At 48.7% G+C, this 27,814-nt stretch overlaps 1 protein-coding gene across 1 annotated transcript; it reads left to right on the top strand.

Annotated features, from left to right (window-relative positions):
- Positions 1 to 183: 183 nt before the first annotated feature.
- On the top strand, positions 184 to 27,247 carry HAUS8 (HAUS augmin like complex subunit 8). Its single transcript, XM_046671062.1, has 11 exons — positions 184 to 353; positions 4,123 to 4,187; positions 7,475 to 7,530; positions 17,991 to 18,072; positions 20,475 to 20,567; positions 20,672 to 20,766; positions 21,648 to 21,713; positions 21,816 to 21,974; positions 23,220 to 23,361; positions 25,458 to 25,599; positions 26,840 to 27,247. The coding sequence occupies exons 1-11, from the start codon at positions 325 to 327 to the stop codon at positions 27,036 to 27,038; spliced, it is 1,128 nt and encodes a 375-aa protein (XP_046527018.1). The 5' UTR covers positions 184 to 324; the 3' UTR covers positions 27,039 to 27,247.
- Positions 27,248 to 27,814: the final 567 nt, after the last annotated feature.

Raw genomic sequence — 27,814 nt, 5'->3', positions numbered from 1 at the left:
CCCGCCGCTCCCCCGCGCGCTCCCGCTTCCGGGTTCCGGAGGGGCGGGGACGGGGGCGTGACGCCAGCACGCCATGGGGGCGGAGCGCCATGAAGCCCCTCCCCCCCTCAGCGGCCTCGGTCACCGCCTCCTGCCGCTGGTGGGCGAAACCAAGTGTAAGGGGAGGAGAGAGAGGCGCGCGTGCAGGGGTCGCCCGCTCCGCCCACAGCCACCCTTCCCCCAGCCCTGGGCCAACCCTGTGCGGCTCCGCAATATGGTCCGACCCAGGTCGAGGAGGCGGGGACCTGGATTTGAAAGGCCGGCCTTTGAGTTGAAGGCGGGAAAATGGCGGATTCCTCGGGGCGCGGCGCTGGGTGAGTTGGGGCGCCGCAGGTCTGGATTTGTGGGTGCCAGCCAGAAGGCCATGACCGAGGGCTGGGGGTGGAGAGGCAGCAGAGTTGGGGAGCAGGGGTCCTTGGTGAGTCGGATCTCACCCCTGTACGAGCCACACAGGAAGCGTAGGCTCTGGGAGGCCCCTGCAGGTTGCGGCCTCTGCGCATGCTCGGAGCACGGCCGCTGGACCAGATTGGGAGTTCGAGTCCCGGGCCGCCGCCTCGATCCGGGGCCGTCTCCAGCAAGTGGCTTAACCTCTCTATGTCTCGCTTTCCTGCGCTGTGAACCGAAGCTGATGACTCCGCCGCTCAACTTTGTAGACCTCGTGTGAGGCTTAAAAGTGCTTAGAATAGTGCCTGGCTCCTAAACGTGATCTGTCGCTATTAGAATTATCTTTTTTAAAAAAAAATTATCTTGTTGAAAATTCCCATGGTCTGTTTGTTTATTTATTTATTTATTGGAAAGGAAGATTGGCCCTGAGCAAACATCTGTGCGTCCTACTTTGTATGTGGGACGCCTCCACAGCGTGGCTAGATAAGCGGTGTGTAGGTCGGCACCAAGGATCCAAACCCACCAACCAGCGGCTAAGAAGAGCTTGCCAACTTAACCACTGTGCCACAGGGCTGGCCCTAGAATTGTCGTTTTGTAGTGGACAAATGGTGGGCCACTAAAGTGTCTCCTCTAATCCTCTCACCCACTTTTCTCTATGCTCCCCATTTACAGATGAGATATAGAGGCTCAGGGAGGGAAGGTCACTTGCTCAGTGTCACACAGCAAGAACAAGAAAGACAGATCTTGAACACTTACTCCACGACAGGCATGATTCTGGGGCTGTTTGTCTTATTTCTTTATCCGGTGGATGTTTGTTGTGCCAGTGCGAATTAACGTTTAACGGGCCAGCTGAAATCACTTGTGTTTCCTCCGCAGCCCATTGGCCTACCTGTGAGATTGACACTAGTCTCTCCGAGGTACAGGGGAGGCACCTGAGGCTGGCACAGGTGCAGTGAGCCCCCTACCCTTAGGTCCCTGCAGGTTAATCCTGAGCCCATTTGGTTTGACTCCAGAGCCCTGGCTCAAACCCCAGAGGGAAGCCTTGCTCTGTCGATTTCCAGCTCTGAGACTCGCAGGGGGGACCTGTTTAAGCCTCAGGTCCGTGTTTAGAAAACGAGGAAAAGCAGGCCGACCGTTAGGGATTTGTAGGGTTAGGAGGATTCAGCAAATGCGCAGAGCTGCTGGTGTCCAGCGATCATTTGTTAAGTTGCCTCACCTCACTGTGGCCTGGAGGTGTCCCCTAGCAAGCCTAGGTGTCACCTTGGGGTCCTTGGAGGCTGCTGCATAGGAGGTGGCTGCAGTGAGCTAAGCCTGGCCCCTCACCCTGCTCCCCCCGCATTGCAGGTATCTGTCCCCTGCATCTTCCTCCTCCCGCTTACCCAGACTAGAAACCTGAGAGGCAGCCCCGACCCTCCTGCACGTTCCAGGTGATTAGAATTTCTAAAGTGACTTCTACCTCATGGTTTCGTCTCTCCTATTAAATCAGGCTTCGTTCTTTCTTTACTTAAATTGAGGTGAAATGCATGTAACATCAAATTAATAATTTTAAAGTGAGCGATTTAATGGCATTAAGACATTCACAGCACTGTGCAGCTACCACCTCTGTCTAGTTCTAGAACATTTTTGTCAGCCCAGAAAGAAACCCTCTATCTATTTGCATTCACTCCCTTTTCCTCATCCACCCCAGTCTACTCCTGGCAACCACCCATCTGCTGTCTGACTCTGGATTTGCCTGTTCTGGACATTTTATACAAATGGAATCATACAACATGTGGCTTTATGTGTCTGGCTTCTTTTCACCCTAGATGATATTTTTGAGATTCATCTGTTTTAGTATGCATCAGTATTTCATTCCTTTTTAGGGCTGAATAATATTCATGGTTTGTTACTTCTTGACACAAGTTTTACAGCACCCATCTAAGTTCTCTCTGTCTTCAGAGCCATGCTCCCCATCACCCATTCACCATGCCAGCGGCTCTCAGTGTGGACAGTGCTGACATCTGGGGCCGGATCATCTCTGGGGCGGGGCCGTCCTGTGCACTGTAGGGTGTTAAGCAGTGCCCCTGGCCTCCACCCACTGTGCCAGTGTAGCAGCCCTGTCCTGACAATCACAGATGTCTGCAGATGTTGCCAGATGTCTCCTGGGGGTCAAAATTGTCCTCAAGTGAGCACTCCTGAGTTATTTGTATGACAAATATTTATCAAGTGCTTCCTGTCTACCGGGCTGTTTCCGGACTGGATGTTTATGTGTCTCTGTCCTGTCTCCCCACCTCATCCCTGAATTCATATGGTGAAGCCGTAACCCCGTGTGTGGCTGTATTTGGAGATGTGGCCTCTAAGAAGTAATTAAGGTTAAATGAGGTCAGAAAAGTGGGGCTCTGATCCGATAGGACTGGTGTCCTCATAAGAAGAGATCCCAGAGGGCTGGCTGGCCTGTCGTTGCGGTCACTCTTTCTCTGCGCATGTGCACAAAGAAGAGGTTGCGTGAGCACGCAGTGAGAAGGCGGCCACCTGCTCGCCTGCACCTTGATCTTGGGCTTCCAGCCTCCAGAACGGCAAGAAATAAACGTCTGTTGTTTCAGTGGCCCAGTCTTGTGTTTCGTGATGGCAGCCAGAGCTGAGTAATACACAGGCACTGAGGAATGCTGAGGAACGACAGCAGACCTGGTGCCTGTCCTTCTAGAACCTTAGAGCCTGTCTGACAGTCCGTGTCCTGCCGCCTGTAAGAGGGTTCCGCAAACTAGGGCCCGTGGGTGAAAGCCAGAGCGCCCCTTTTTCTTTATGGCCGGCAAGCTCAGAATGGTTTGTACATTTTTAAATGGTTGTGAAAAAAATCAAAAGAAGAGTAATATTTTATAACACGTGAAAACTGTATGAAATTCAAATGTTAGTGTGTGTAAATAAAGTTTTATTGGAACACATCCATGCCTCTTCCTTTCTGCGTCATCCGTGGCTGCTTCCTGCCCTCATGGCAAGGTTGGGTAGTTGCGACTGTGAGTTTATGGCCCACGGAGCTGAAAATATTTACCATCTAGCCTTTTACAGAGAACGGTTGCCGACCCCTGGGCTCTAGGAACAGGTTGGAGCCCTTAAGGTGGGCATTCAGAATCTCCAGCCCGGCCTCTCCTCCTGATCCTGGATCCCCGTTTGTCTCCTCCAGCCAAGCCATAGTGCTGGTCACTTCCTAATTGCGCATCATTCTTCTCTGTCCCTATGCCCTTGGCCTTGTTGATCCCTGTCTCGGAATGTCCTTCCCTATGCACTGTGTCACTCGCCTCCCCCACCCTTTTACCTGTCTGGGGCTCTCACTCTTCACGCTTGCCTGACGTGAAAATCCTACTCTTCCCTCTCTGGGGAGGAACTCTATCTCCTGTTCACCATGTATTCCTAGTGGCATCCAGTAGGCACATACACGCCCGGTGAATTAATGCCCCCACGATTTAGGTTGGGATCTTTGAGGCTCAGCAAAAATGCTCAGTCTTCTCACTCTGGGCCCTTCTCAGCTCAGGCATTGGGCTGTGGCCATGTTGTCCCAGGTGACCAGGGCTGGGGCTCCATGTCCTCTTCCTGTCTCGGTGGCCCTGCCTTGTAGAGATCGGTGCTGGGGGTGGGGGTGGGGGCTGGGTCTGGGCTGTCTCCTCGCTGGCTTCCCTGAGCTTGTCCAACGACATTAATGAGATCCCCATCTCCCTCTTTTAGGAAGCCTTCCTCAGGGGGGCCCAGTACTCCTAGTGGCACCAAGACAAAGGGAAGAAGAACACAAGGTGAGCAGAACTGGAATCTACCTCATGATCCAGTGAAGGAGAAAGTGGTTTTTTTTCAGTAAGTGCTTTTGGGGAAGAAAAAACCAGGCCAGAGCAGGAGAGCAAAGACTTGACTTCCTTCTAGTCACCCTTTGGGGATTCTGAGCCTGGTCACCCAGCCCTGCAGCCAGGGGTGCGAGAGGACCCGGTGAGGGTCATCTAGGGCAGTGGGCCCTTCCAGCCATGGGGGTCGCGGGCTATGCCTAGGACTTGTCACTCGGCAGTGTGGGTGAGGGGGTGTGAGCTGAGTTCGTTATTGAACATTGAAATCTCAGTTTCTTCCTGGTGAACGCATCACTCGCTTGGTGGTGCCCACATGTCAGACGTCCACCTGTGGGTCCGGGTCATGGTTAACAGTCCCCTTTGACTGTTTTTTTTTTTTTTTTAAAGATTGGCACCTGAGCTAACATCTGTCGCCAATCTTTTTTTTTCTTGCTCCCCAAAGCCCCCCAGTACCTAGTTGTATATTCTAGTTGTAGTCCTTCTGGTTGTGGCATGTGGGACGCTGCCTCAGCGTGGCCTGATGAGCGGTGCCATGTCCGCACCCAGGATCCAAACCGCTGAAACCCTGGGCCACCGAAGCGGAGTGTGCAAACTTAACCACTCGGCCATGGGGCTGGCCCGCCCTTCGACTCTTGGCAGTGCCCAATTTAGGCGGTAGACCCGAGGATCTCCCTCATTGGAGCTCAAGCCTCTGATATGACAAAGTATTTTCTTAAAGTGTGCTGTGTGCCAGTGCGCATCTCAGAGAACCTAGAGCAGAATTCTAGTACCAGGTGACTGGAGGTTTGTGTGTTACGGCATTGCTTGATGACCTTGTCTTGAGGACCTATTCCATTCACACACACTCTAGTTCTTGAACACAAATTATATCCTTCATCGTAACATTGCGTCTGTGGCAAATCCACCCTTGTTTAAAACAAACAGTGCCTTCTAGTTTTCCAGAAACTTGAAACTACTTTTCAACTGTCTAAGGAACCCAGAGCCTCAGATTCTTCCAAGATGAGCAAAACCCTTTGCTGATGGGATTAGAAAGACCTAAAGCAGGATGGTCTTCTCTGCTTGGAACTGGGAGTGTCCTTTACCCTGATCCGTTGCTCGACATCCTGTGGCAGACCCTTCTGTGGCTTGATTCTCTCCCCTGAACTCTGCCCGGTCCTGGTCTTGACCCTTAGGTGCCTCCTGCTCTGTTGTCTGAGCCTGCTCGCACTGCAGGCATGGCTCTTCCCTGCCTGGGGCACGCTTGGCCCCCACCTGCTCTGTGTCCAGCGCCTGGGTCCCCGGTAACTGTGGGTGCACCTCCTCTCCTCTCAGGGTTGCAGCTGCAACCCCAGTCCCCAAAGGAAGGTGCAGATCCTGGCGTGAAGATAGGGTTGAAACCATGGTCTCACTTAACTAAACTGTCAAGCCACGTGACGTTGATCACCTCACTTTCTCTGGGTCTCTTCAGTAAAAAGGGAGACCCCTGAGCTCTAGAGACACCTAGAAAAAGTCCAGAATCGTGCATTTGATGCCTCATTGCTGAGCACTTACTCCCTGTGGGTGGTGGAATGTAGCAGCAAGAATAACAGAGTTCCGAGCTCCCAGCTGGAGCTGCCGCCTGGCATACAGGCAGCACATCAGATGAAGTCAGGAGACAAGGGTGTGTCGGATGATGATGGATACTGTGGATAAAACAGCAAGATGGGGGTAGCTTCTGGGTCCAAGGGAGTTGGACCCTCTGCTCTGCTGGGCTGAGTAGAGCTGTGAAGGAGGGCAGGTACGGGAGGGCGCCTGCTGGTGGGAGGAACAGCAAGAGGTCCTGGTGGTGGAACGGACTGAGTGCGTGGGGCTCGGAGGCGACGAGGTCAGAGGGATGCCCTGCGCGTAGTGTGGGGCCTGCAGGGTGCCTGGAGGTGCTCAAGCTTCCCCAGCAATTGGCTCCACAGGCAGCCTGATCGTGGCCACCAGAGGGGCAGCCATCCTGGAGGACCCAGGGTGTTTCCAGGAGGAGGGAGCGGCGAGCCCTTTGCCCGGCGCTGCTGATGGCGCAGAATGAGCACTGAGACCGACGAGCGGGTGGGCTTCAGAGCAGGGAGGTCTCAGGGGCCTTGCTGAAAGGAGTTTCTTTGGTGAGTGGTGATTGCGAGAGCCAGACCGGGTGGGGGGATTCAGAGGAAGGAGGGAGGAGAGGAGGAGGAATGGGCATTGTAAAGGGGAGCCAGAGGGGGTGAGTGGGAGGAGAAGTACCAGTGACTGATGGAGAGAGAAACTGGGGTGGCTTGGGGGTGGGGGAGGGGGAGAAGGGCTGCCAGGGCACTTTCCTTATGGGGTGAGGGCTGGGCTCTAGACCCACAGTGGGGGGTTCTCTTGCCCCAAGCACAGAGGTTCCTCCACATGCCAGGGCCAGGAAATGGTCCTGAGGTTGGGAGGCTGTTAGAGGCCGAGGGGGGAGTATCTCCTGGGGCTGCTTCTGTCTCCAGTGAAGTAGGAAACAGGTCACCAGCTGACCAGAGGATGGGCCCGCTGTAGAAGGTGGGAGAAGGTACGCGGGAGGGCCTGGGAGAGGGGGGACAGAACAGAGGCCTGGGGGTGATCACCGGGCCTGCAGCAAGAGCCCCCGGAGGCTGGGGGCACAGATGGGTTTCCTCCATCCACCTTCAGTGCCCCAGGGGCAGGCATGGAAGGGGACCCAGGGCTGGGCTCTTGCCAAGGGGTACGGCTGTGTCTGAGAAGGGCTTCAGGCTGAGCGTGTCTCGGGGGGTAGTCCTGCGCTAGGTGAGGGGGTGAGGGGACGTGAAGGATGGTAGCACGGGTGGATCGTAGCTGGACCCAGGTGGGAAAGCTGAGGTCACGATCCCTGGAAATGAGTTGGGCAGGGAGGAGGAGGCAAACAAGCAGCCCTCTGGGGAAGGTCTTTCTTTCTTTCCCTACCCTGGCCCTGAGTCCACTTTCTGCTTTGACCTTTGGTGTGTGTTCCTTGATCTTCCTTTGTCACAGCTGCTCTGGATCCCTAGCCCAGGGACTTAAATACAGTAGGTGTCCCATACATGTTCCTGCATACAGTAGGTATCCCAGACATGCTCAAAGATGCTGGAGGACAGGATCTGAGAGGAACAAGGGGGAGCAGCTCAGCTCTCCTGTTCCTACCGTTGAGCAGGGAGGGCCAACAGCGCCCGGCTCTTGGTGGGGGGCTATGTTGGGCACGCGGGGACCCTCACACTGCACTCTTGTGGTTTTGTTATAAACCAACAACGTGTCCCCCACAGGTGGAAGAGTGGTTGAGTCCCGATACTTGCAGTATGAGAAGAGAACCACCAAAAAGGTAACACGTAGTGTACACTTGAAACTGTTCTACATGGAGTCTTGACAAACTCAGAGTTCTGCGATGAGCCAGGAAAGGTGGGCCCCGCCTGGCAGCGTTTTGGGGACTTTGTCCAGTTGCCTTTGAGGTCGGCGTACCCTTCATGCTGAGTCATGAGCCTGTCGCGAGCAGCCGATCGCTTTGAGAATCCCTTTTGCAAAGTTGTGATCTCTGTTGAAACCTGAAATGGTTCGCGCCTGTCGTCGGTGATTCCTTTCTAGAGTCTGTCCTGAAGCAGTTCGGTCGGGGGCCCAGCACACAGTCCCTGGCCTTGGCTGGTGTTTAGAAAACACTTGCTGGGTTTTAGAGAAAGACTATGGGAAAATACGACATGCCTGAGTCACCAACGCTACGGGAGGAGTTGCGTGAACTACGCGCAGTCACCCCGTGAGGATTCTGACACTCTGGAAGTGACGGCCTGCAGCCCTTCCACACGTGAGCTCACGCTGTGAGGGTAACGCGCGCGCGGCCAGGAGGTGACCCACTGACGTATCTTGTTTCAGGGTGTAGGTACTGAGAATGTGGTGAGGTGAAGGTTGTGTTATTCCTTCTTCAGATCTTTGTTTATGATCAAGTTTAGTTCAGTATTAATTTCTGTTATCTGTCTTTTACTCTGGTAAGGTGAGTGTCAGGTTCTTGATAATGTGACTTAAGATCCAGCTTGAAGAAAAAGGATACCTTTGCGCAAACCAATACGCTTTGCAGAGTGATTTTCTTTTAGTGGATTTAATTTTTTTAGAGCAGTTTTAGGTTCACAACAAAATTGAGTGGGAGGTACAGAGGTTTCCCCTGGAACCCCCTGTTCGCCCCCACATGCGCAGCCTCCCCATTATCAACATCCCCAGCAGAGTGGTGCTTGTTTACAGTCGAAGGACCCTCACTGACGCCTCATCGCCAGAGCTGTGGTTTACAGCATTGAAGTGATTTTCAACCGAGGATCACAGTCCACACTTCATAATTTTAATATTGCCTTGCAAACTTGGTTACAGCACCCTCATGTGTCTGCATGCTGTAGTATTTTAGATTTTTGAGAGCTTCTCTGTTTTTTCTTTTTTCGTCTTTTAAATTAAGGTGTAATTTACAGAGAGTAAGTGTCACTCTTTTCAGTGCACAGTTCTGTAAGTTTTGACAAACACATCCGGTCACAGACTCACGACAGTTGACGTACAGAACAGTCCGTCACCCCCAAATCCCCAACCGTCCCGATGGAGCCGGCCCCTCCCCACACCAGGCAACCCTAATCTGCTTCTGTCCCAGGAGAAAAGCTTTGCCTTTTCCAGAGGGTCACTTAAAGGTGTCGCGTAGGATGCAGCCTCTTGCATCTGGCTTCTTTCATGTGAAGAGCACGATGGCGGTCCCTCCCTGTCATTGCCCGTCACAGTTAACGTTGGTGCCTTTTGATGGCTGAAGAATATTCCACTGTCTGGATGGACAGCAGTGGGCTCAGCCACTCACTGGGGAAGGACCTTTGGTTAGTTATCCGTTTTTGGCAATTGTGAACGAAGCTGCCTTAAGTATTCCGGTGCAGGATTCTGTGTGGCCAGGTACTCATTTCTCCTGGGAGAGGGATTGCTGAGAAACTGCCCCACTGTTAGCCAAAGTGGCTGCTCCATTTTATGTTCCCACCCGCCACAGAGGAAAGTTCTGGTCAGAACTTTGAGATCCAAGCCGTTCTAGGGGGTGCGAAGTGGCATCGGATTGTGGTTTTAATTTGCACTTCCATGACAACTCATGATATGGAGCATCTTTTCATGTGCTTTTGGGCCATTCTCGTATCTTTGGTGATGTGTCCAAATCTTTTGCCCATGTTTTATTGGGTTATTTGTTTTTATTATTGAGTTTTGAGATCTCTTTCTATATCCTGGATAGCAACCCTCTGGGGTGATTGGCAAATATTGTCTCCCAGTCTCTAGCTTGTCTTTTAATTCTCTTTGAGTGTCTTATGAGGAGTAGAAGTTGTCGATTTTGATGAAGTCCAATTTAATGAGTTCTTCTTTTATGGATTGTGCTTTTGGTGTCTTATGTGAGAAATCTTTGCCTAACCCAAGACCACATTTTTTCTCATGTTTTCTTCTATGAGTTTTATAGTTTTAGGTTTTATGTTTAGGTCTGTGATTTATTTTGAATTAATTTTTGTATCTGGTGCAATGATGGAATCTAAGTTCATTTTTTTTACCTTTTTATTTTTTATTCTGGTAATATTGGTTTATAATGTTATATAAATTTAAGGTGTACATCATCGAAGTTTGTTGTTAAGCATATGGATGTTCTCTTGTTCCAACGCCATTTGTCGAATTGACTTTCCTTTCCCCATTGTATTGTCCCATCGCCTCTGTTGAACACCAATTGACCATGTATGCGTGCATCGTTTCTGAACTCTGTTCTGTTCCCCATTGTTCTATGTGTCTATCCTTGGGTCAGTTCCATGCTGCCAAGATTACTCTAGCTTTGTAGCAAGTCTTGAATTCAGGTAATGTGAATTCTCCCACTACGTTCTTTTCCAAAACTGTTTGGCTCTTTTAGTTTCTTTGCCGTTCTATATAAATTTTAGACTTAGCTTGCTGTTTTCTATCAAAAGTCCTGCTGGGATTTTGATGATGGAGTCTGTGCATCAGATTATGGAGAATGACATCTTAAAAACACAGAGCTTTTCAATGCCTCTCCATTTGTTTAGGTCTTCTTTGATTTCTTTCAACAGTGTTTTGTAGTTTCCCGAATACAGACCTTCCCATGTTTTGTTAGGTTTATACCTAAGTATTTGGTGTGTTTTAGTGCTATTATACATGATACTGTCTTTTAATTTCCAAAATTGTTCATTGCTTGAAATATGATTGATTTTTTGGTGTGGTTTTTTTTTTTTACCTTTTTAATTTTTTAAAAGTTTTAGTGAGGTCATAATAGTTCATAACATTGTGAAATTTCAGTTGTACAGTATTGTCAATCACCATATAAATGTGCCCCTTGACCCCTATGCCCACCCCCAACCCCCTTCCCCTCTGGTAACCACTAAACTGTTCTCTTTGTCCATGTGTTAGTTTACCTCCCAAATAAGAGTGAAATCATATGGTGTCTGTCTTTCTCTGTCTGGCTTATTTTGTTTAACATAATACCCTTAAGGTCCATCCATGTTGTTGTGAATGGGATGATTTTGTCTTTTTTATGGCTGAGTAGTATTCCATTGTATATATATACCACATCTTCTTTATCCAGTCCTCAGTTGATGGGCACTTGGGTTCTTCCATGTCTCGGCTATTGTGAATAATGCTGCAGTGAACATAGGGGTGCATAAGTCTCTTTGAATTGTTGATTTTAGGTTCTTTGGATAAATACTCAGTAGTGGGATACCTGGGTCATATGGTATTTCTATTTTTTATTTTTTGAGAAATCTCCTTACTGTTTTCTTTCTTTTTTTTTTAGATTGGCTCCTGAGCTAACAACTGTTGCTCATCTTCTTTTTTTTTTTTTGGCTTCTTTTTCTCCCCAACCCGTGTCCCCCAGTACATAGTTGTATATTTTAGTTGTGGGTCCTTCTAGTTGTGGCATGTGGGACGCCACCTCAGCATGGCCTGACCAGTGGTGCCATGTCCGCGCCCAGGATCTGAACCAGCGAAACCCTGGGCTGCCGAAGTGGAGCGCAAACTTAACCACCCAGCCAGGGGGCCGGCCCTCCACACTGTTTTCCACAGTGGCTGCACCAGTGTGCATTCCCACAGCAGTGTGTGAGGGTTCCCTTCTCTCCACACCCTCTCCAACATTTGTTATTTTTTGTCTTGCTGATTATAGCCATTCTGATGGGTGTGAGGTAATATCTTAGTGTAGTTTTGATTTGCATTTCCCTGATGATTAGTGATATTGAACATCTTTTCATGTGCCTGTTGGCCATCTGCATATCTTCTTCAGAAAAATATCTGTTCATATCCTTTGCCAATTTTTTGATCGGGTTGTTTCTTTTTTTGTTGTTGAGCTGTGTAAGTTCTTTACATATTTTGGAGATTAACCCCTTGTTGGATGTATGATTTGCAAACATTTTCTCCCAATTGGTGTGTTGTCTTTTCATTTTTATCTTGGCGTCCTTTGCCTTGCAGAAGCTCTTAGTCTGATGAAGTCCCACTTGTTTACTTTTTCTTTTGTTTCCCTTGTCCGAGTAGACATGATATTTGAGAAGATCCTTCTAAGACCAACGTCAAACAGTGTACTGCCTATATTTCCTTCTAGGAGTTTTATGGTTTCAGGTCTTACCTTCAAGTCTTTGATCCATTTTGAGTTGATTTTTTTTCTTCTTCTTCTTCTCCCCAAAACCCCTCAGTACATAGTTGTATATTCTAGTTGTCAGTGCCTCTGGTTGTGCTACGTGAATTACCACCTCAGCATGGCCTGATGAACTGTGCCATGTCCCCACCCAGGATCTGAACCAGCGAAAGCCTAGACCACTGAAGTGGAGCACTCAAACTTAGCCACTTGGCCACGGGGCCGGCCCCTTGAGTTAATTTTTGTGTATGGTGAAAGATAATGGTCTGCTTTCATTCCTTTGCCTGTGGCTGTCCAGTTTTCCCAACACCATTTATTGAAGAGACTCCTTTCTCCACTGTATATTCTTGGCTCCTTTGTCGAAGATTAGCTGTCTGGATGTGTGGTTTTATTTCTGGGCTTTCAATTCTCTTTGATGGATTCGTGTGTCTGTTTTTGTATCAATACCATGCTGTATTGATCACTATGGCTTTGTAGTACATTTTGAAGTCAGGCAGTGTGATGGCCTCCAGCTTTGTTCTTTTTTCTCATGATTGCTTTAGGTATTTGGGGTCTTTTGTTGCCCCATATGAATTTTAGGATTCTTTGTTCTATGTCCATGAAGAATGTCATTGGGATTCTGGTTGGGATTGCATTGAATGTGAATTAACTATGTTTATTCTTCCAATCAATCTGCATGGCATATCTTTCCATTTCTTCATGTCATCATCATTGTCTCTCAATAATGTCTTATAGTTTTCATTGTATAGGTCTTTCATCTCCTTGGTTAAATTGATTCCTAGATATTTTATTCTTTTTGTTGCAGTTGTAAATGCGATTCTATTCTTGAGTTCTCTTTCTGTTAGTTTGTTATCAGAGTATAAAAATGCAACTGATTTTTCTAAGTTGATTTTGTGCCCTGCAATTTTGCTATAGTTGTTGGTTATTTCTGATACTTTAATGATGGATTCTTTAGGGTTCTCTATATATAAAACCATGTCATCTGCAAACAGCGAGAGTTTCACTTCTTCATTGCCTATTTGGATTCCTTTTATTTCTTTTTCTTGCATAATTGCTCTGGCTAAAACCTCCAGTACTATGTTGTATAGGAGTGGTGAGAGTGGAACAAGACCCTTGTCTTGTTCCTGTTCTCAGAGGGATGGCTTTCAGTTTTTCCCTGTTGAGTATGGTGTTGGCTGTGCATTTTTCATCTATGGCCTTTATTATGTTGAGGTACTTTCCCTCTATACCCATTTTATTGAGAGTTCTTGTCATAAACCAGTGTTGGATCTTGTCAAATGCTGTCTCTGCATCTATTGAGATGATCATGTGGTTTTTATTCCTCATTTTGTTAATGTGGTGTATCACATTGATTGATTTGTGGATGTTGAACCATCCCTCTGTCCCTGATATACATCCCACTTGATCATGGTGTATGATCCTTTTAACATATTGCTGTATTTGGTTTGCCAATGTTTTATTGAGGATTTTTGCATCTATGTTCATCAGCGATATTGGCCTGTAGTTTCGCTTCTTTGCATTGTCTTTATCTGGTTTTGGGATCTGGGTGATGTTGGCCTTGTAAAATGTGTTAGGTAGTGTTCCATCTTCTTCAATTTTTTGGAATAGTTTGAGGAGGATAGGTACCAAATCTTCTCTGAATGTTTGTTAGAATTCTCCAGAGAAGCCATGTGGCCCTGGACTTTTATTTTGGGGGAGGTTTTTGATTACTGTTCCAATCTCTTTACTTGTGATTGGTCTATTCAGATTTTCTATTTCTTCTTGGTTCATTTTGGGAGGTTGTATGAGTCTAAGAATTAATCCATTTCTTCTGGGTTGTCCAGTTTGTTGGCACATCGTTTTTCATAGTATTCTCTTATAATCCTTTGTATTTCTGTGGTATCTGTTGTAATTTCTCCTCTTTCATTTCTAATTTTATTTATTTGAGCCTTCTCTCTTTTTTTTCTTAGTGAGTCTTGCTAAGGGTTTGTCAATTTTGTTTATCTTGTCAATTTTGTTTATCTTCTCAAAGAACCAGCTCTTAGTTTCATTGATCCTTTCTACTGTTTTTTGTTGTGTCAATTTCATTTATTTCTGCTCTAATTTTGATTATTTCCCTCCTTTTGCTGACCTTGGGCTTTGTTTGTTCTTCTTTTTCTAATTCTGTTAGGTGTAGTTTAAGATTGCTTATTTGAGATTTTCCTTGTTTGTTAAGGTGGGCCTGTATTGCTATGAATTTCCCTCTTAGGACTGCTTTTGCTGCATCCCATATGAGTTGGTATGGTGTATTTTCATTTTCATTTGTCTCCAGATATTTTTTGATTTCTCCTTTAATTTCTTCCATGATCCATTGGTTGTTCAGTAGCATGTTGTTTAGTCTCCACGTGTTTGTCCCTTTCCTAGCTTTTTTCTTGTAGTTAATTTCTAGTTTCATAGCATTATGGTTAGAAAAGATGCTTGATATGATGTCAATCTTCTTAAATTTATTGAGGCTTACCTTGTTTCCCAACATACAGTCTATCCTTAAGAATGTTCCATGTGCACTTGAGAAGAATGTGTATTTTGCTGTTTTTGGATGGACTGTTTTGTATGTTTCTGTTAAGTCCATCTGGTCTAGTTTTTCTTTTAAATCTACTATTTCCTTGTTCACTTTCTGTCTGGATGATCTATCCAATGATGTAAGTGAAGTGTTAAGGTTCCCTACTATTAGTGTGTTGCTGTTAATATCTCCTTTTAGGTCAGTTGATAGTTGCTTTGTGTACTTTAGTGTTCCTGTGTTAGGTGCATATATATTTATAAATGTTATGTTTTCTTGGTGGAATGTCCCTTTTATCATTATGTACTGTCCCTCTTTGTCTCTCATTGCCTGTTTTATCTTGAAGTCTACTTTGTCTGATATAAGTATGGCATCACTTGCTTTCTTTTGTTTGCCATTAGCTTGGAGTATTGTCTCCCATCCCTTCTCTCTGAGGCTGTATTTGTCTTTGGAGCTGAGATGTCTTCCCTGGAGGCCGTGTATTGTTGGGTGTTGTTTTTTAATCCATCCTGCCACTCTGTGTCTTTTGATTGGAGAATTCAATCCATTTACAGTTAGAGTGATTATTGATGTATGAGGGCTTAATGCTGCCATTTTATTGCTCATTTTCTGGTTCCTGTACATTTCCTTTGTTTCTTGTCCTGTGTGTTTTGGACTACCAATTCAGTTAGATAGTTTTCTGATTGTTTTCTCAGTTTTCTCGTTATTTATCATTTGTGTCTCTGTTCTGTTTATTCGTTTAGTTATTACCATGAGGTTTGTACAAAGAATCTCACAGATGAGATAGTCTGTTTTCTGATAACCTCTTATTTTAAGATGATTCCATCTCTTTCCTCTTCCCCTTCTAAGTTATTGTCTTCAAAACTTATTCCATCTTGTGTTGTGAGTTTGTGGTTAAAATGAAGTGATTATATTTATTTTTGGTGCTTTCCTTCACTTTATCTTTAATGTTATGATTGTTTGCTAACACTTAGAATTAAGTGTTCTGGTAGAGAGCTGCAATTTTCTGATTTTTGTCTATTTATCTCTTTGTTCAAGGCTTTGTAACCCTTTTTCTTTTCTTTTTTTTTTTTCAGGTATGAGGGCCTTCTTGAGCATTTCTTGGGAGGAGGGGGGGGTCTTGTGGTGATGAACACCCTTAGCTTTTGTTTATCTGGGAAAGTTTTTATTTCTCCATGATATTTGAAGGCTATTTTCACTGGATGGAGTATTCTGGCTGAAGACTGAAGGTCTGTCAGAATTTTGAATGTGTCCTCCTACTCTCTCCTAGCCTGTAAGGTTTCTGCTGAGAAATCTGCTGAAAACCTGATAGGGGTTCCTTTCTAAGTTATTTTCTTCTGCCTTCCTGCTCTTAGTATTTTTTCTTTGTTGGTGACTTTGGACAGCTTTACTAGTATATGCCTTAGAGAAGATCTTTCTATTTTTTTTATTTTATTATTTTTCCTTTATTTGAGGAAGATTAGCCCTGAGCTAACTACTGCCAGTCCTCCTCTTTTTGCTGAGGAAGGCTGGCCCTGAGCTAACATCTGTGCCCATCTTCCTCTACTTTATACATGGGATGCCTACCACAGCATGGCGTGCCAAGCGGTGCCATGTCTGCACCCAGGATCCGAACCGGCGAACCCCAGGCCGCTGGGAAGCGGAACGTGCACACTTAACCACTGCGCCACTGGGCCGGCCCCAGAAGATCTTTCTACATTGATGTAGTTAGGAGATATATTGACTTATTTCACTTGTGTTTCCAGCTCCTTCCCCAAGTTTGGGAAGTTCTCAGCTATTGTTTCTTTGAACAAGCTTTCTGCTCCATTCTACTTCTGTTCTCCCTCTGGAATACCTATAATCCTTATGTTGCATTTACTAATTGAGTCAGATATTTCTCAGAGAATTGCTTCGTTTCCTTTAGTCTTAGTTCTCTCTCCTCCTCCATCTGAAGCATTTCTATATTTCTGTCCTCCAGACTGCTGATTCACTCCTCCATAAATTAGCTCTGTTATTCAGGTACTCCAGGTTTTCCTTTATCTCATTCATTGTATTTTTCATCTCCAGCATTTCTGATTGGTTCTTCTTTATAGTATCAATCTCCTTTGTAAAGAATTCCCTCTGTTCATTTTGTTCAGTTTTGTTCCTGATTTCATTGAATTATCTATCTGTATTTTCTTGTACCTCGTTGAGTTTTTTTATGATAGCCATTTTCAATTCTCTGTCATATAGATTGTAAATTTCTATGCTTTCAGGGTTGATTTCTAGGTGCTTGTCATTTTCCTTCTGCTCTGAATTATTAATATATTTCTTCATACTATTCGATGGTGTGGATTTGTGTTTCCGCATAGTGATAGTATCTGATCACAGCTTCCACCTGCTGCCATGGAGGTTGGGAGGGGGTTTCAGGAGCTGTGTATTCTGAGCCTGCCATGATCCCTGGCATCTGTGCTTGTCCTTAGAATCTATGCTGACAAGGCTCATCTGTAATTGCTGGCTAGTTTGCTCCCAGCTGCTGCTTTTCTAACATATACACGGGCATTCTGTCTGATCAGCTGAACTGGAGCACCAGGCAGGGGGAGGGACAACTTTCTTTTGTGTGCGCGATCCAGGGGGCATCCTCACTCTGCCCTCGCTATCTGCTCTCCTGGGGTGCTGGCTCAATGAAGACACCCCTGCAATAGCTTAGCCACCTCTGTGTGGGGCTTTCCCGTGGGCTATGAGGGAATTTGGAGAGGGAGGGTGTTCCCACAGAAAGCCACCTCTCCCCCCCTCTCCTCTCAGAGCCTTTTGTGGTCCCTTGCCCTGGGTCACTGCCTTTGGGGGAGGGAGAGGCGATCCCCTTACCTCCTTCCACCTCCTCCTGGGGGTCCAGCACCACCTTCAGATATAGGGCTGTGTGAGTCTCTCAGATATCTTTTGTGTTATGTGTTGTGTTCTCTGTTGATTTGTCAATGTCCTTCTCATTGTATCTTCAGGGGAGGGTCTAAGGCAAGAGCTCACTCTGCAGTGGTGCCGACCATGATTGAATTTTTTATATTTACCCTGTATCCTTCAACCTTGCTAAACTTACTTGCTAGTTTTAATAGCGTTTTTTAATATGTGTTGGGATTTTCTACATGAAGAATCATGTCTGCAAGAAGAGTTTTATTTCTTCCTTTCCTGTCCGTGTGCCTTTTATTTCTTACTCTAGGACCTCCGTTACTAGGTCGAATAGGAATAGTGTCTGTGCACTGAAATAGTCTCGCTCTTTACAAGATTTTCTTTTTGCTTTTATATTATTACATTATAACAGCTTACTAGCGCCATGCATTTTTTGCTTTTTTCTAAGTTTTGAAGGTTAATACCCATACAAAAACTTTGTTTTTCTTGACTACCTAAGTAATATGTTTTCTCTAGAAAACTGGCAAATAGTAAAAAGTATACAGAACAGTCAGTCACCTGTAATTGGTCACGTCAGACATAATCACCAGCAAACATTTTGGTAGTTTCCTATGTTCTATGCATGTGAGGCCGTCCTTTTTGATAAAATTAATTCATCCTATATATATGCAAGTAATTGTCTGAACTCCTTAAGCCTCAAAGTAGGAACCGATGTAGTCTGCACAGACCGTGAAGGGGCCCTTTCTCATGAAGGGGAGGTGTCTTGTCCCCTAAATGTTTCATGTTCCCCTCACAGGTTTCTGCAGCAGATGCATTAAAGACCAGTGGGAGGATGCCCGAAGGTGGAAGGAAACCCAGCCTGCTGCAGAAGAGCAAAGGTACATAATGATGGGGCGAGGGGGCCAAATGCCCTGGAGCTCAGGAAGTGATGAGCGTGGTGGTGAATTCTTTTTGCAAGTGTGTTGAGTTAAAACTCCCTCTTTCCTTTCTGGGAAGCCTCAGAAGAAGGAGCGAGGAAGAGCATTTCAGTGTAAGGACACATTTGGGGCATGTGGGGAGCTGCAGGAGGATGGTGAGGGCATGGGGGGAGGTCTCTCCCTTCCTGTTTGGCCCCAGAGAAGAACCATGTTGCTGTCCTGACGGTTCCTGTGGCACCAGTTCCTTGTTCACGTGACCATTTTCTCACCCACGCTCCAAGGGCAGGGCTCTCAGAGAGCCTGTGAGGCCTCACCCGCCTGCCTCTCACCACCGTGGGTTGGGTCTTCCTCATAATGATCTGCCCACGCTTCTCCACCTAGAAACTGTTACCAAAGTGATACAAAAAACTTCCAGTTTTCTGATTGTGGACGCGACGTGTGTTCATTATAGAAAATGGGAAATGTACCCCACGAGGGCGGAAGCCCCCTCATGCTCTGTCACTCAGACCATCGCAGTTGGCGTATTTGGTGTTCAGTTCCAGTCACCCTGCTCATTCTGGAAGTCTGGGAGGGCCCTCCCCAGCGTAGCACTCCACCTCCTCACATGCCCGCCTCTCCGGCAGGAGTGGGCAGCTCTTCTTTTGCATGAGAGCAATTCACAAAAAGCAAAACTGTTTCTCAGCCCACATCCCCTTGTTCAAAATGCTGACAGCTTTGGGTCTCAGGAAAAAAATAAGTATGTTCTTTTAGAACTTAGATTTCCTACCTTATTGTTCAGATCAAGGGTCAGCAAATCTTTTCTGGGCCAGATGGTAAATATTTTGGGCTTTTCAGGCCAGACAGTCTCTGTCACAAAGACTCAACTCTGGTTTATAGCATGAGAGCAGCCATAGACCATATGTACACAAATGGACATGGCTGTGTGCCAGTAAAACTTTATTTACAAACATAGAAAGTAAGCCAGATTTGGCCTGCAGTCTATAGTTTGCCAATCCTGGTTTTGAGTTTGTCAGAATTTGCATTGTTCCTTGACCCAGGCATAATTTTTTTTTTTCCCCCCAGGAAGATTAGCCCTCAGCTAACTACTGCCAGTCCTCCTTTTTTTGCTGAGGAAGCCTGGCCCTGAGCTAACATCCGTGCCCATTTTCCTCTACTTTATACGTGGGACGCCTGCCACAGCATGGCTTGCTAAGCGGTGCCATGTCTGCACCTGGGATCCAAACCAGCAACCCCAGGCCGCCAAAGCGGAACGTGTGAACTTAACCGCTGTGCCACCAGGCCAGCCCCGGCATCCACTCTTGATGAATTTTTGTTTATCTATGTAGAATTTTTTAAGAAATTGTAACATGAATGATCTACACCCTACACGTTACTGCGACTTGGCTCTTTTTGTTCCACATGTTCATTTTCTCAGCTGCATAGTTGTTCATTAAATAGTTTTCTGTTTAGTTGCTAACATGGCAGAGTATATTTTACACACCATCTGTTCATTTGCAGTCCTGTGGGGCCCTTGCTTAATTGAAGCCTGCAGCACACCAGCACCCACTTTTGGATGATGTAAGGCATAATTTCATGTTTTCAAATAGAGGCTAAAAGATGTAGGGAACTTTTAGGGAAGGTGAACAGTCCAGAAGCTGCCAGAAAAAGAAGGAAAAAGAGCAGAAGCCAGAACAAGTTTATGGCATGTGTCAGACTCTAACATCCTAAACAGAGCGTCTTTCATTAAACTAAGCAGAAAGACTTATTTGCATCTTTTGGTTATAAAGAATGCCTCTCTTTTCTAGTTCTACTTTAATATGTTCAAGTTGGGGCCAGCCCGGTCGCACAGCGGTTAAATTTGCACCTTCCACTTTGGTGGCCCGGGGTTCGCCAGTTTGGGTCCTGGGCATGGACCTGTGCACTGCTCCATCAAGCCATGCTGTGGCAGGTGTCCCGCATATAAAATAGAGGAAGATGGGCACAGATGTTAGCTCAGGGCTAGTCTTCCTCAAAAAAAAAAAAATGTTCAAGTTGATGGCTGGGAATTTCCAAAGGTTTTTCAGCCTTCTGTGCTACATTCATGTGCCACGTAATGACATTTTGGTCAACAGCGGACCCCATAGGTGACAGTGGTCCTGAAAGATCAGTACCATAGATTAGCCTAGGTGTGGAGTGGGCTGTACCATCTGCGTTTGTGTACGTGCACTCTCTGATGTTCGCACAGTGATGAAATCCCCTAACGACCCCTTTCTCAGAACGTGTCCCTGTAAGCTGAGGTTTGGGAAGCAAGTGGTATTGTGCAAAAACGTTGCCTGCTTCCCAGCTTCGGAGGAGAGTGTCTTGCTGACTGTGCTGCCTTCCGGGGCCTCTTGTTGGGCCTACAGATGGCAGTGGACTCGGCAAAGGTGACCTGCAGTCCACATTGCTGGAAGGGCATGGCACGGCCCCGCCTGACCTGGATCTCTCAGCCATTAACGGTAAGTCCGTCATTTCAGCTTTTCCTGGCTGGGGGCTGCAGCGCATGCCCATGGGCTTCCAAAGCATGGTGTCCTCACCTTAAAAATGCTTTTCTTCATCTTAGAGAAAAGTGTGATCAGAAAGACTCCACAGTTGGAAAAAACGATGTCAAAGAAAACTGAGTTGACGTCATTTTCTGCCTCGAGGAGAAAGAGCCCAGTAAGTGTGCAGACTGCAAGGGAAGCTGCTGACAGGTTGGGTAAATCTGATGAACTGCCCTGTGCCAGGTGCTGCGTGAGGCCCTGGGCCCCAACAGTGAACAGACTAGCCTGCCTTTTAGGACTAAAACCAAGACCACACACATTCTTAGAGTGTTTGGAGAGTCTGAGTTTCTCCAAGTACACATACAGGAGCAGACACAAAGGCAGGAGCATGTGACACGTGAGACTGGGGTTTCGTTTCTTGGTGCCGTGCTAGGGCAGGCACCATGCCCAGCCCTGTCCCCCAGCAGGAGGATGGCTAGGCTCTGGTCTCCCCTGGGTGGGAGGCCTGAGTCCTGGTTCTGGCGAGACGCCGAGTTAGTGGGTACCTTCCTGCTGGCCCTTGACTGCCCAGCCACCAGAGGGGACCAGCCCATCTTCTTCCTTCTCACAGAGCGCCCGAGAAGACTAACCAAGGAAATAGAAACAGTGGGTCGATATACAGCAGAGAATTATCAAATTACTGAGTTAAATAGGGGCTGGCCCCGTGGCCGAGTGGTTAAGTTCGCGCGCTCCGCTGCAGGCGGCCCAGTGTTTCGTTGGTTCGAGTCCTGGGCGCGGACATGGCACTGCTCATCAGACCACGCTGAGGCAGCGTCCCACATGCCACAACTAGAAGAACCCACAACGAAGAATACACAACTATGTACTGGGGGGCTTTGGGGAGAAAAAGGAAAAAAATAAAATAAAAAAAAAATAAAATAAAATCTTTAAAAAAAAAAAAAATTACTGAGTTAAATAAAGTAGGTTATTGTGCAGGTTAGGGTTCTGCCCTCCTCAGGGAGAGAGCTGGATGTACACCAGTTCATTGGCGAACAGAATCATCTTTTCCTTCTTAAGGATCTGGCTGAAGCGATGGAAATGATGGAGTCCCAAACCTTACTCCTGACTCTCCTGACCGTAAAGGTGAGGAGGGAGCCTCGTTCGCGTGCGACACGTGTGGAAGGTGACCTCTGTCAGCTGCAGAGGCAGAGGCCCCTCTCGCCTGAGCGCTCATTTTTCACTTAGATGGAGAACAGTCTTGCTCTGTTCGAAGAGAAGGCAGAAAGGAATTTATTAATAATGTGCGAAGAGAAGGAGAAGCTACAGAGAGAGGCCCATGAGCTGAAGCGCCGACTTCTCCTCTGTCAGAGGAAGCGGGAGCTGGAAGCCATCCTTGACACTCAGGTCAGCTGTGACATGGTCTCCGAGCCGCAGGTCCCCTCAGGCGGGGTTGTTCCATCAGGGCAGTTTGCAATGAGTGTCACTGCTCACCTGGCTCTAAGTCTGTGCCCGCCTTGTGACACCACCAGTGTTGGTATGTGACAGTTTATGAGAGGACAAGACTGTATTGTCGAGTGCCAACTAGCAAGACAGAGCTGTCCTTTCAACACACACATGCACGTATTTTCAGACACCTGCAACTTGTGCCCAGGGACACGAGGTCCCGCTCCCCCAGTCCTCCCCAGGGGCCAGGTGCTGATGGGAGGCCAGGTCTTGGTGCCTGGGGTCAGCACGTGGATCCGGGAAGGGGGCTCCCTGCCCAGGGTGTGCGTGTCCTAGGGCTGCCATCACAAAGTGCCACAGACCAGGCGGCTCCAACAACTGACATTTCTTCTCTCCCAGTCCTGGAGCCGGAAGCCCGAGATCAAAGGGTCGGCAGGGCTGGCTCCTTCTGAAGGCCGTGAGGGAAGAGTGTGCCCCAGGCCTGTCTCCTTGGCCTGTAGATGGCCATCTTCTGCCTGTGTCTCTTCTGTCTCTAAATTTCACCCTTTTATAAGGACACCGGTCATATTGAACAGGCCCACCCTAATGATCTCACCATAACTCCCTGATCTCTGTGAAGACCCTGTCTCCAAATCAGCTCACATTCTGAGGTGCTGGGAATTGGGATGTCAGCAGGGGAATTATGCGGTGGGGGGGGATAACACAATTCAGCCTGTAACACCAGTGTGTGCATGTGTGTGTGCCCTGGGCCAGGCCCTGGGCTGAGAACAGGGTCCTTGTCCTCAAGTAGTGGAAGGAAAAGAAATGACAAACAAGCAGAGGAATCCTCACAGACCCCTGTGAGGATCCAGACAGTGTGGATGAGGCAAAGGGGACTGTGGGGACAGCCTTGTGGGGGGTGGGCGTTTCAGCTCAATGCTCCGAAGCAGGAAGACCCAGCTTCCTTGGGTCCACTGTGATCCTAGTCAAGGGCCTGGCCCTGGAACGTGCTGGAAGACAGACTCATGTTCATAGTGAGGAGGCCCGGGCCACCTTGCTACTGGCTGGGCTGTCAGTGAGTGGCTGGGAGTGCAGGGAGAGCCCACCGCCCCCATGGAAGCCCCCGGAGGGTCCCCCAGGAGGTCCTAAAAGAGCAGTGCTTTGTCTTCACCTCCCCACATGCGTCACTGCGGGCTCTCACCTCACACCCTTCCCTCCTACCTGCAGATGGAGACGCTCAGCCCCTACGAGGCCGTGGCCACACGCTTTATGGAGCAGTACAAGACATTTGCGATGGCCCTGGACACCACCAGGCATGAGCTGCCCGTGCGATCAGTCCACGTGGACGGAGACGGGCAGCGGTTCTTAGGTAGGAAACGGCGTCTGCCAGGCAAGGAGCATGACGAACGCCAGCACGTCTTGGGGCTTCCTGCGAGCCGGGCGTCTTTATCCCTTCGTGTCATGTCACAGGCCTCCTCTCAGGTGGATGGTGTGCTCTCCCATCAAGGGGCAGAGGACTCGGGGGGCTGATGAGGCTGCGCTTTGTCCAGGGTGGCACCCCGAGTCAGAACCGCGCTGGGGTTGGAAGCCAGGTCTGTGGGACTCGCTGGTGATTTCTGCCCCGCTAAGGGCATTCCTGGGGAGCGGCCTGCAGTCCCCCCACCTGGGGGGAGCTCCACCAGGCTGCCTTGGTGGCTAGGGGGCCACAGGACTGCCAACCCCCACCCTGTCCTGCTTTCCAATTAGAGCGGTGGCGTCCCACCTAACACTTCACTTGAGGAGATGGGCAAGTGTGAAAAGTGCCAGGCTCCAGCTTCAGGTTCCCTTTAGGACAGGCACCCTCCCAAGGCAAGTGCTCAGCTGCCCTGGAGTGTGATGGTTTCTGAGAGGGGCTCTCAGGAGCTGTCTAACCACGTCTTGCTTGAGGCTGATGTAGTAAAACCTCGTCATCTAAAATCACTTGGACTTTCCCTCCAGAACTTTCTGTAAACACAGTTCAGGATTACAAAGGGTGTTGCGTCTTGGCAGTCTCAGACAGAAATGATTTTTAATAAAATCAGGCCTTTTCCAATGTGAAATAGTATATGTATGACACAGAATCTTGAAAAATGAGCCATGTTGAACAATTTTCTGTGTCTAGGATTCCAGTTTTATAGTCATGCGCCACATAGGACGTTTCGTTCGATGACGGATCGTGTAGACGACAGTGGTCCCATAGATGAGTACCGCATAGCCTAGGTGTGGAGGAGACCAGACCATCTAGATTTGTCTGAGTGCGCTCTGTGATGTTCGCACGACGATGGAATCTCCTACTGACGCGTTTCTCAGAAGGCCTCCCCGTGGGCGAGCGGCCTGTGACTGACTCTTGCGGTGGACTGCACGTCTGTAGCTCTGGGACCCCGTCTCTGATGAGCTCTTTGGCTGTCTTCCCTCGTTGCTAGGAGCTGGGATTGGGGAGTGTCTGAGTGTCCTGGGGCTGCAGTAACAAAGTGCCACAAACCTGGGGCTTGAAAGCAACAGAAATTTCTTCCCTGCCGGTTCTGGAGACTGGAAGTCCGCATCAAGGGGTCGGCTGCGTTAGTGGCTCCCGGGGGCTCTGAGGGAGAGTCCGTCCCAGCCGCTCTCCCGGCTTCCGGTATTGCTGACCATTCTTGGCTGGTGACAGCATCACCCCCATCTCTGCCTCTGTCTTCCCACAGTTGTGTCCCTGACTGCCTCTGATTCTAAATTTCCCTCTTAGAAGGACACAGTTATTGGATCAGGCCCCACCCTGTTGACTTCATCCTAATTCAGTTACGTTGACAGAGGCCACTTCCATTTAGGTCACCTTCACAGGGACATGAGGGTAGGCTCTCAACATTTCTTTTTGGGAGGAAACAATTCAGTCCACAGCAGGGAGAGTAGGAGGATGTATGTGTGTGTGAGGCCCTCATGAGGTTCCCAGAATGTTACCGTAACATCCAGGTGTGATGCGTGTAGATGTGCAGATGCGACATGTGCCAGAAGCAGAGAGCTGCTGGTGTTCTTAGAGCAGGGGGACACAGCACACACAGGCTCTCTGAGAGAGTTGCAGGCGGCTCTCTGCTGGGTGGGGGTGCAGAGACGCTGGGAACGGGGAGTGGAAACGGGTTTGTTTTTAAATTACTCACAACACAGGCTTTCTCCACCTTTTATGTTTGTTTCTGGGTGGATGCCGAGTGGCATTCCAGGTCTGTTCTGATGGCCACCTGGATGGTGGACACGCCTGACCCCCAATCTCAGGCCACCGTGATCTCAGGCTAAGTGGCACAGAGGTGGTTCCAGTGCACAGCTGTCTTCCCTCATGACCCCTTCTGCCTCTGAGCTCTTCAAGATTCCCGCGCAACGGGAGAGCGTTCCAGCAAAATGAGAAAAACCCAGTCAGCCACCCAGCTCCTGCTTGGGGCTCATTGAAACCCAGGGCTGACGACCTCTTTTCCCCTCCAGATGATTTGCAGCGGGAATTGACTACCACATGCCATCTGCTGGGAGAACTTGGGATCAGCAGTTCAGAAGAAAATGGGAAAGTGCTGGACCTGCTGAGTGAACTCAAGGAATTGACCCAAAAGAAGGATCTGGAGCTCCGAAGGTATTTCAGAAAATATTCTAAGAAAAAGGTAGCCCATCTTCAGGTAGAGCTGGGCCATTGGCGGCCTCACTGTGGAGCTGCATGCTGAGCTCTGGAGCGTTTGCAGGGGCCCAGGGTGCAGGGGTCCAGCAAGGCAGGGGGAGGGGAATGTGCAGAAGCCTTCCACCCTCCCCAGACCCCATGGGTGTCTCCAGCAGCCGGAACAGGCAGGGGATGGTATTCTCAGCCCTCGTCCCCTTCCTCAGAGCAGCACGGCACTCCAGGCACTCTGGGAGGGTGTTTGTGGGTTTTTGTTTTTTTGGTGAGGAAGATTCACCCTGAGGTAACATCTGTGCCAGTCTTCCTCTATTTTGTATGTGGGATGCCTCCACGGCATGGCTGATGAGTGGAGCAGGTCTGTACCCAGGATCTGAACCTGCAAACCTGGGCCACTGAAGTGGAGTGCACAGAACTTTATCCACTCGGTCATGGGGCTGGCCCCTTGTTCTTGTTTTAAATGTGTCCCAGGGTAAGGGCTGGGGCATCTTCTTGGAACTTCTTAATGAAGTATAAATACATACGGAGAAGGCTCAGATCCTGATGGCACAGCTCAAACACGTGCCCGCGAGGAACCAGCCCCAGGCCCAACGCAGCCCATGCCCAGCCCCCCACAGCTGCCCCGGCTCCCTTCTCTCACTGTTGGCGCCTCCCCCAGGAGCCTTCTAACCATGGGGCTTTCCCCACATCTTCCAAAAAAGAGCCTTGTTTTCCTCTCCTTTACAAGGCTAAGTATGCTTCCTGAGATGCCTGGAGTCTCTGAAAGGTATTCAAGAGAAGCACTGCCACTCCTGTGGGTTTCTTTCATGGATGTGTGCCAGGGGACAGTCAGCACGCACGAAGGGCGCTGGGTTGCCAGAGTCGCAGGTTCCAGTAGTTAAACACGCTTGTTTATTGCCTGTTTCCCTCCCGTCATTTATGTTGCGTGAGGGCTGGGACGTCATCCTCTTCGCGGCTCTGGCTCCCTCTCTCTGCGTCGTTCCTGACGCAGCCTTGATACACTCCCTAAACATTTGTCGGACAAATGCGTCTTCTTGCATGTCTGCCTGGCCCCATTCTTGCGGCCTCCCCGTGTGACTTCTGTTCCGACAAAGCGTGTTTGCCCCAAGCACGGAGAGGGGCCTGAGCCCACCACCTGCAGTGCAGCTTCTCAGGCCCAGGCGCCAAGGATGAAGAGGCTGCATCCACCTTGTTGTTTCCACAGGAGCTTTGCCCAGGTCCTGGAACTTTCTGCTGAGGCAAGTAAAGAGGCAGCCTTAATCAACCAAGAGGTCTGGGAAGGGGCTCAGGGCCCCTCGGCCCCCACCCAGTGGTATTTCAATCAAGAAGGCGCCTGCGGGGGGACTTGGGCCGAGGTGGGGGGCCCGCTTCTCTCAGGCAGCAAAGAGCCGCACTCACAGTGAATCTACCTGCAGGCTGCACCCCCGCCCGGTGGGGGCCTGCCTGCAGACCATCGGGGAGGAAGCTCTGCTGTCCCACTGTTCAGGGCACATATGCGCCGCATGGCACTTATGTGACATTCTGGAAACTCAAGCACTTTATATACTTAATTTAGTGGTATAGCTATTTTTGTTTGATAATCTCATTGGATGTTTGAAAAATAAAAGTTTTGCAGTCGAGCCATGGTTTCTGTGTAAGGGGGCAGCAGAAACGTGTTGTCTCAGTTTCTTCCCAACAGCTGGTCCTGACCCTTGGGACCTCCACGGTGTCAGGACTGTTTCACTCTCCAGATGATTTCCTGTCCTTCCTCCGGTCACAGGGGCCATTCTGTTCCATAGCCGACAGCACGCTGGGAATTGGCCCTCAGGTGGAAATTCCCATCCAGTCCAGAATCCCGGTAGCCATCGCTGGGGGCGCCTGCTGGTTTGTGCCATAAGCTGCAGTCCATGCTCCACACTGGCCTTGGGCACAGCGGATTTGCCCACCCAGCTCTCTGGCTTCTCTCTACACCGCATGGGCCCCAGCAGTCTCACTAGTTCTCATTCAGGTGTCTTCTGTGTTTCAACAACACTACGAAGGGACGTGCAGTGTCCACCGCCACCGTGCAGCAGGTGAAAGAGACACAGGCACTTAAAGCCCCTTCCAACCGGGGTGCTTTTGTCCAGCTTCACCCTACTCCCATCAACCCTATGCTCCCCCCAAGGCCTCGGCAGCAGGTCTGGCGTGTACAGGTGCAGGT

Source organism: Equus quagga, chromosome 9 (genome assembly GCF_021613505.1).
Source record: "Equus quagga isolate Etosha38 chromosome 9, UCLA_HA_Equagga_1.0, whole genome shotgun sequence".
Classification (NCBI taxonomy): Eukaryota; Metazoa; Chordata; class Mammalia; order Perissodactyla; family Equidae; genus Equus; species Equus quagga.
Note: the sequence above shows the minus strand (reverse complement) of the source record. Positions and strands in the feature narration are given on the sequence as shown.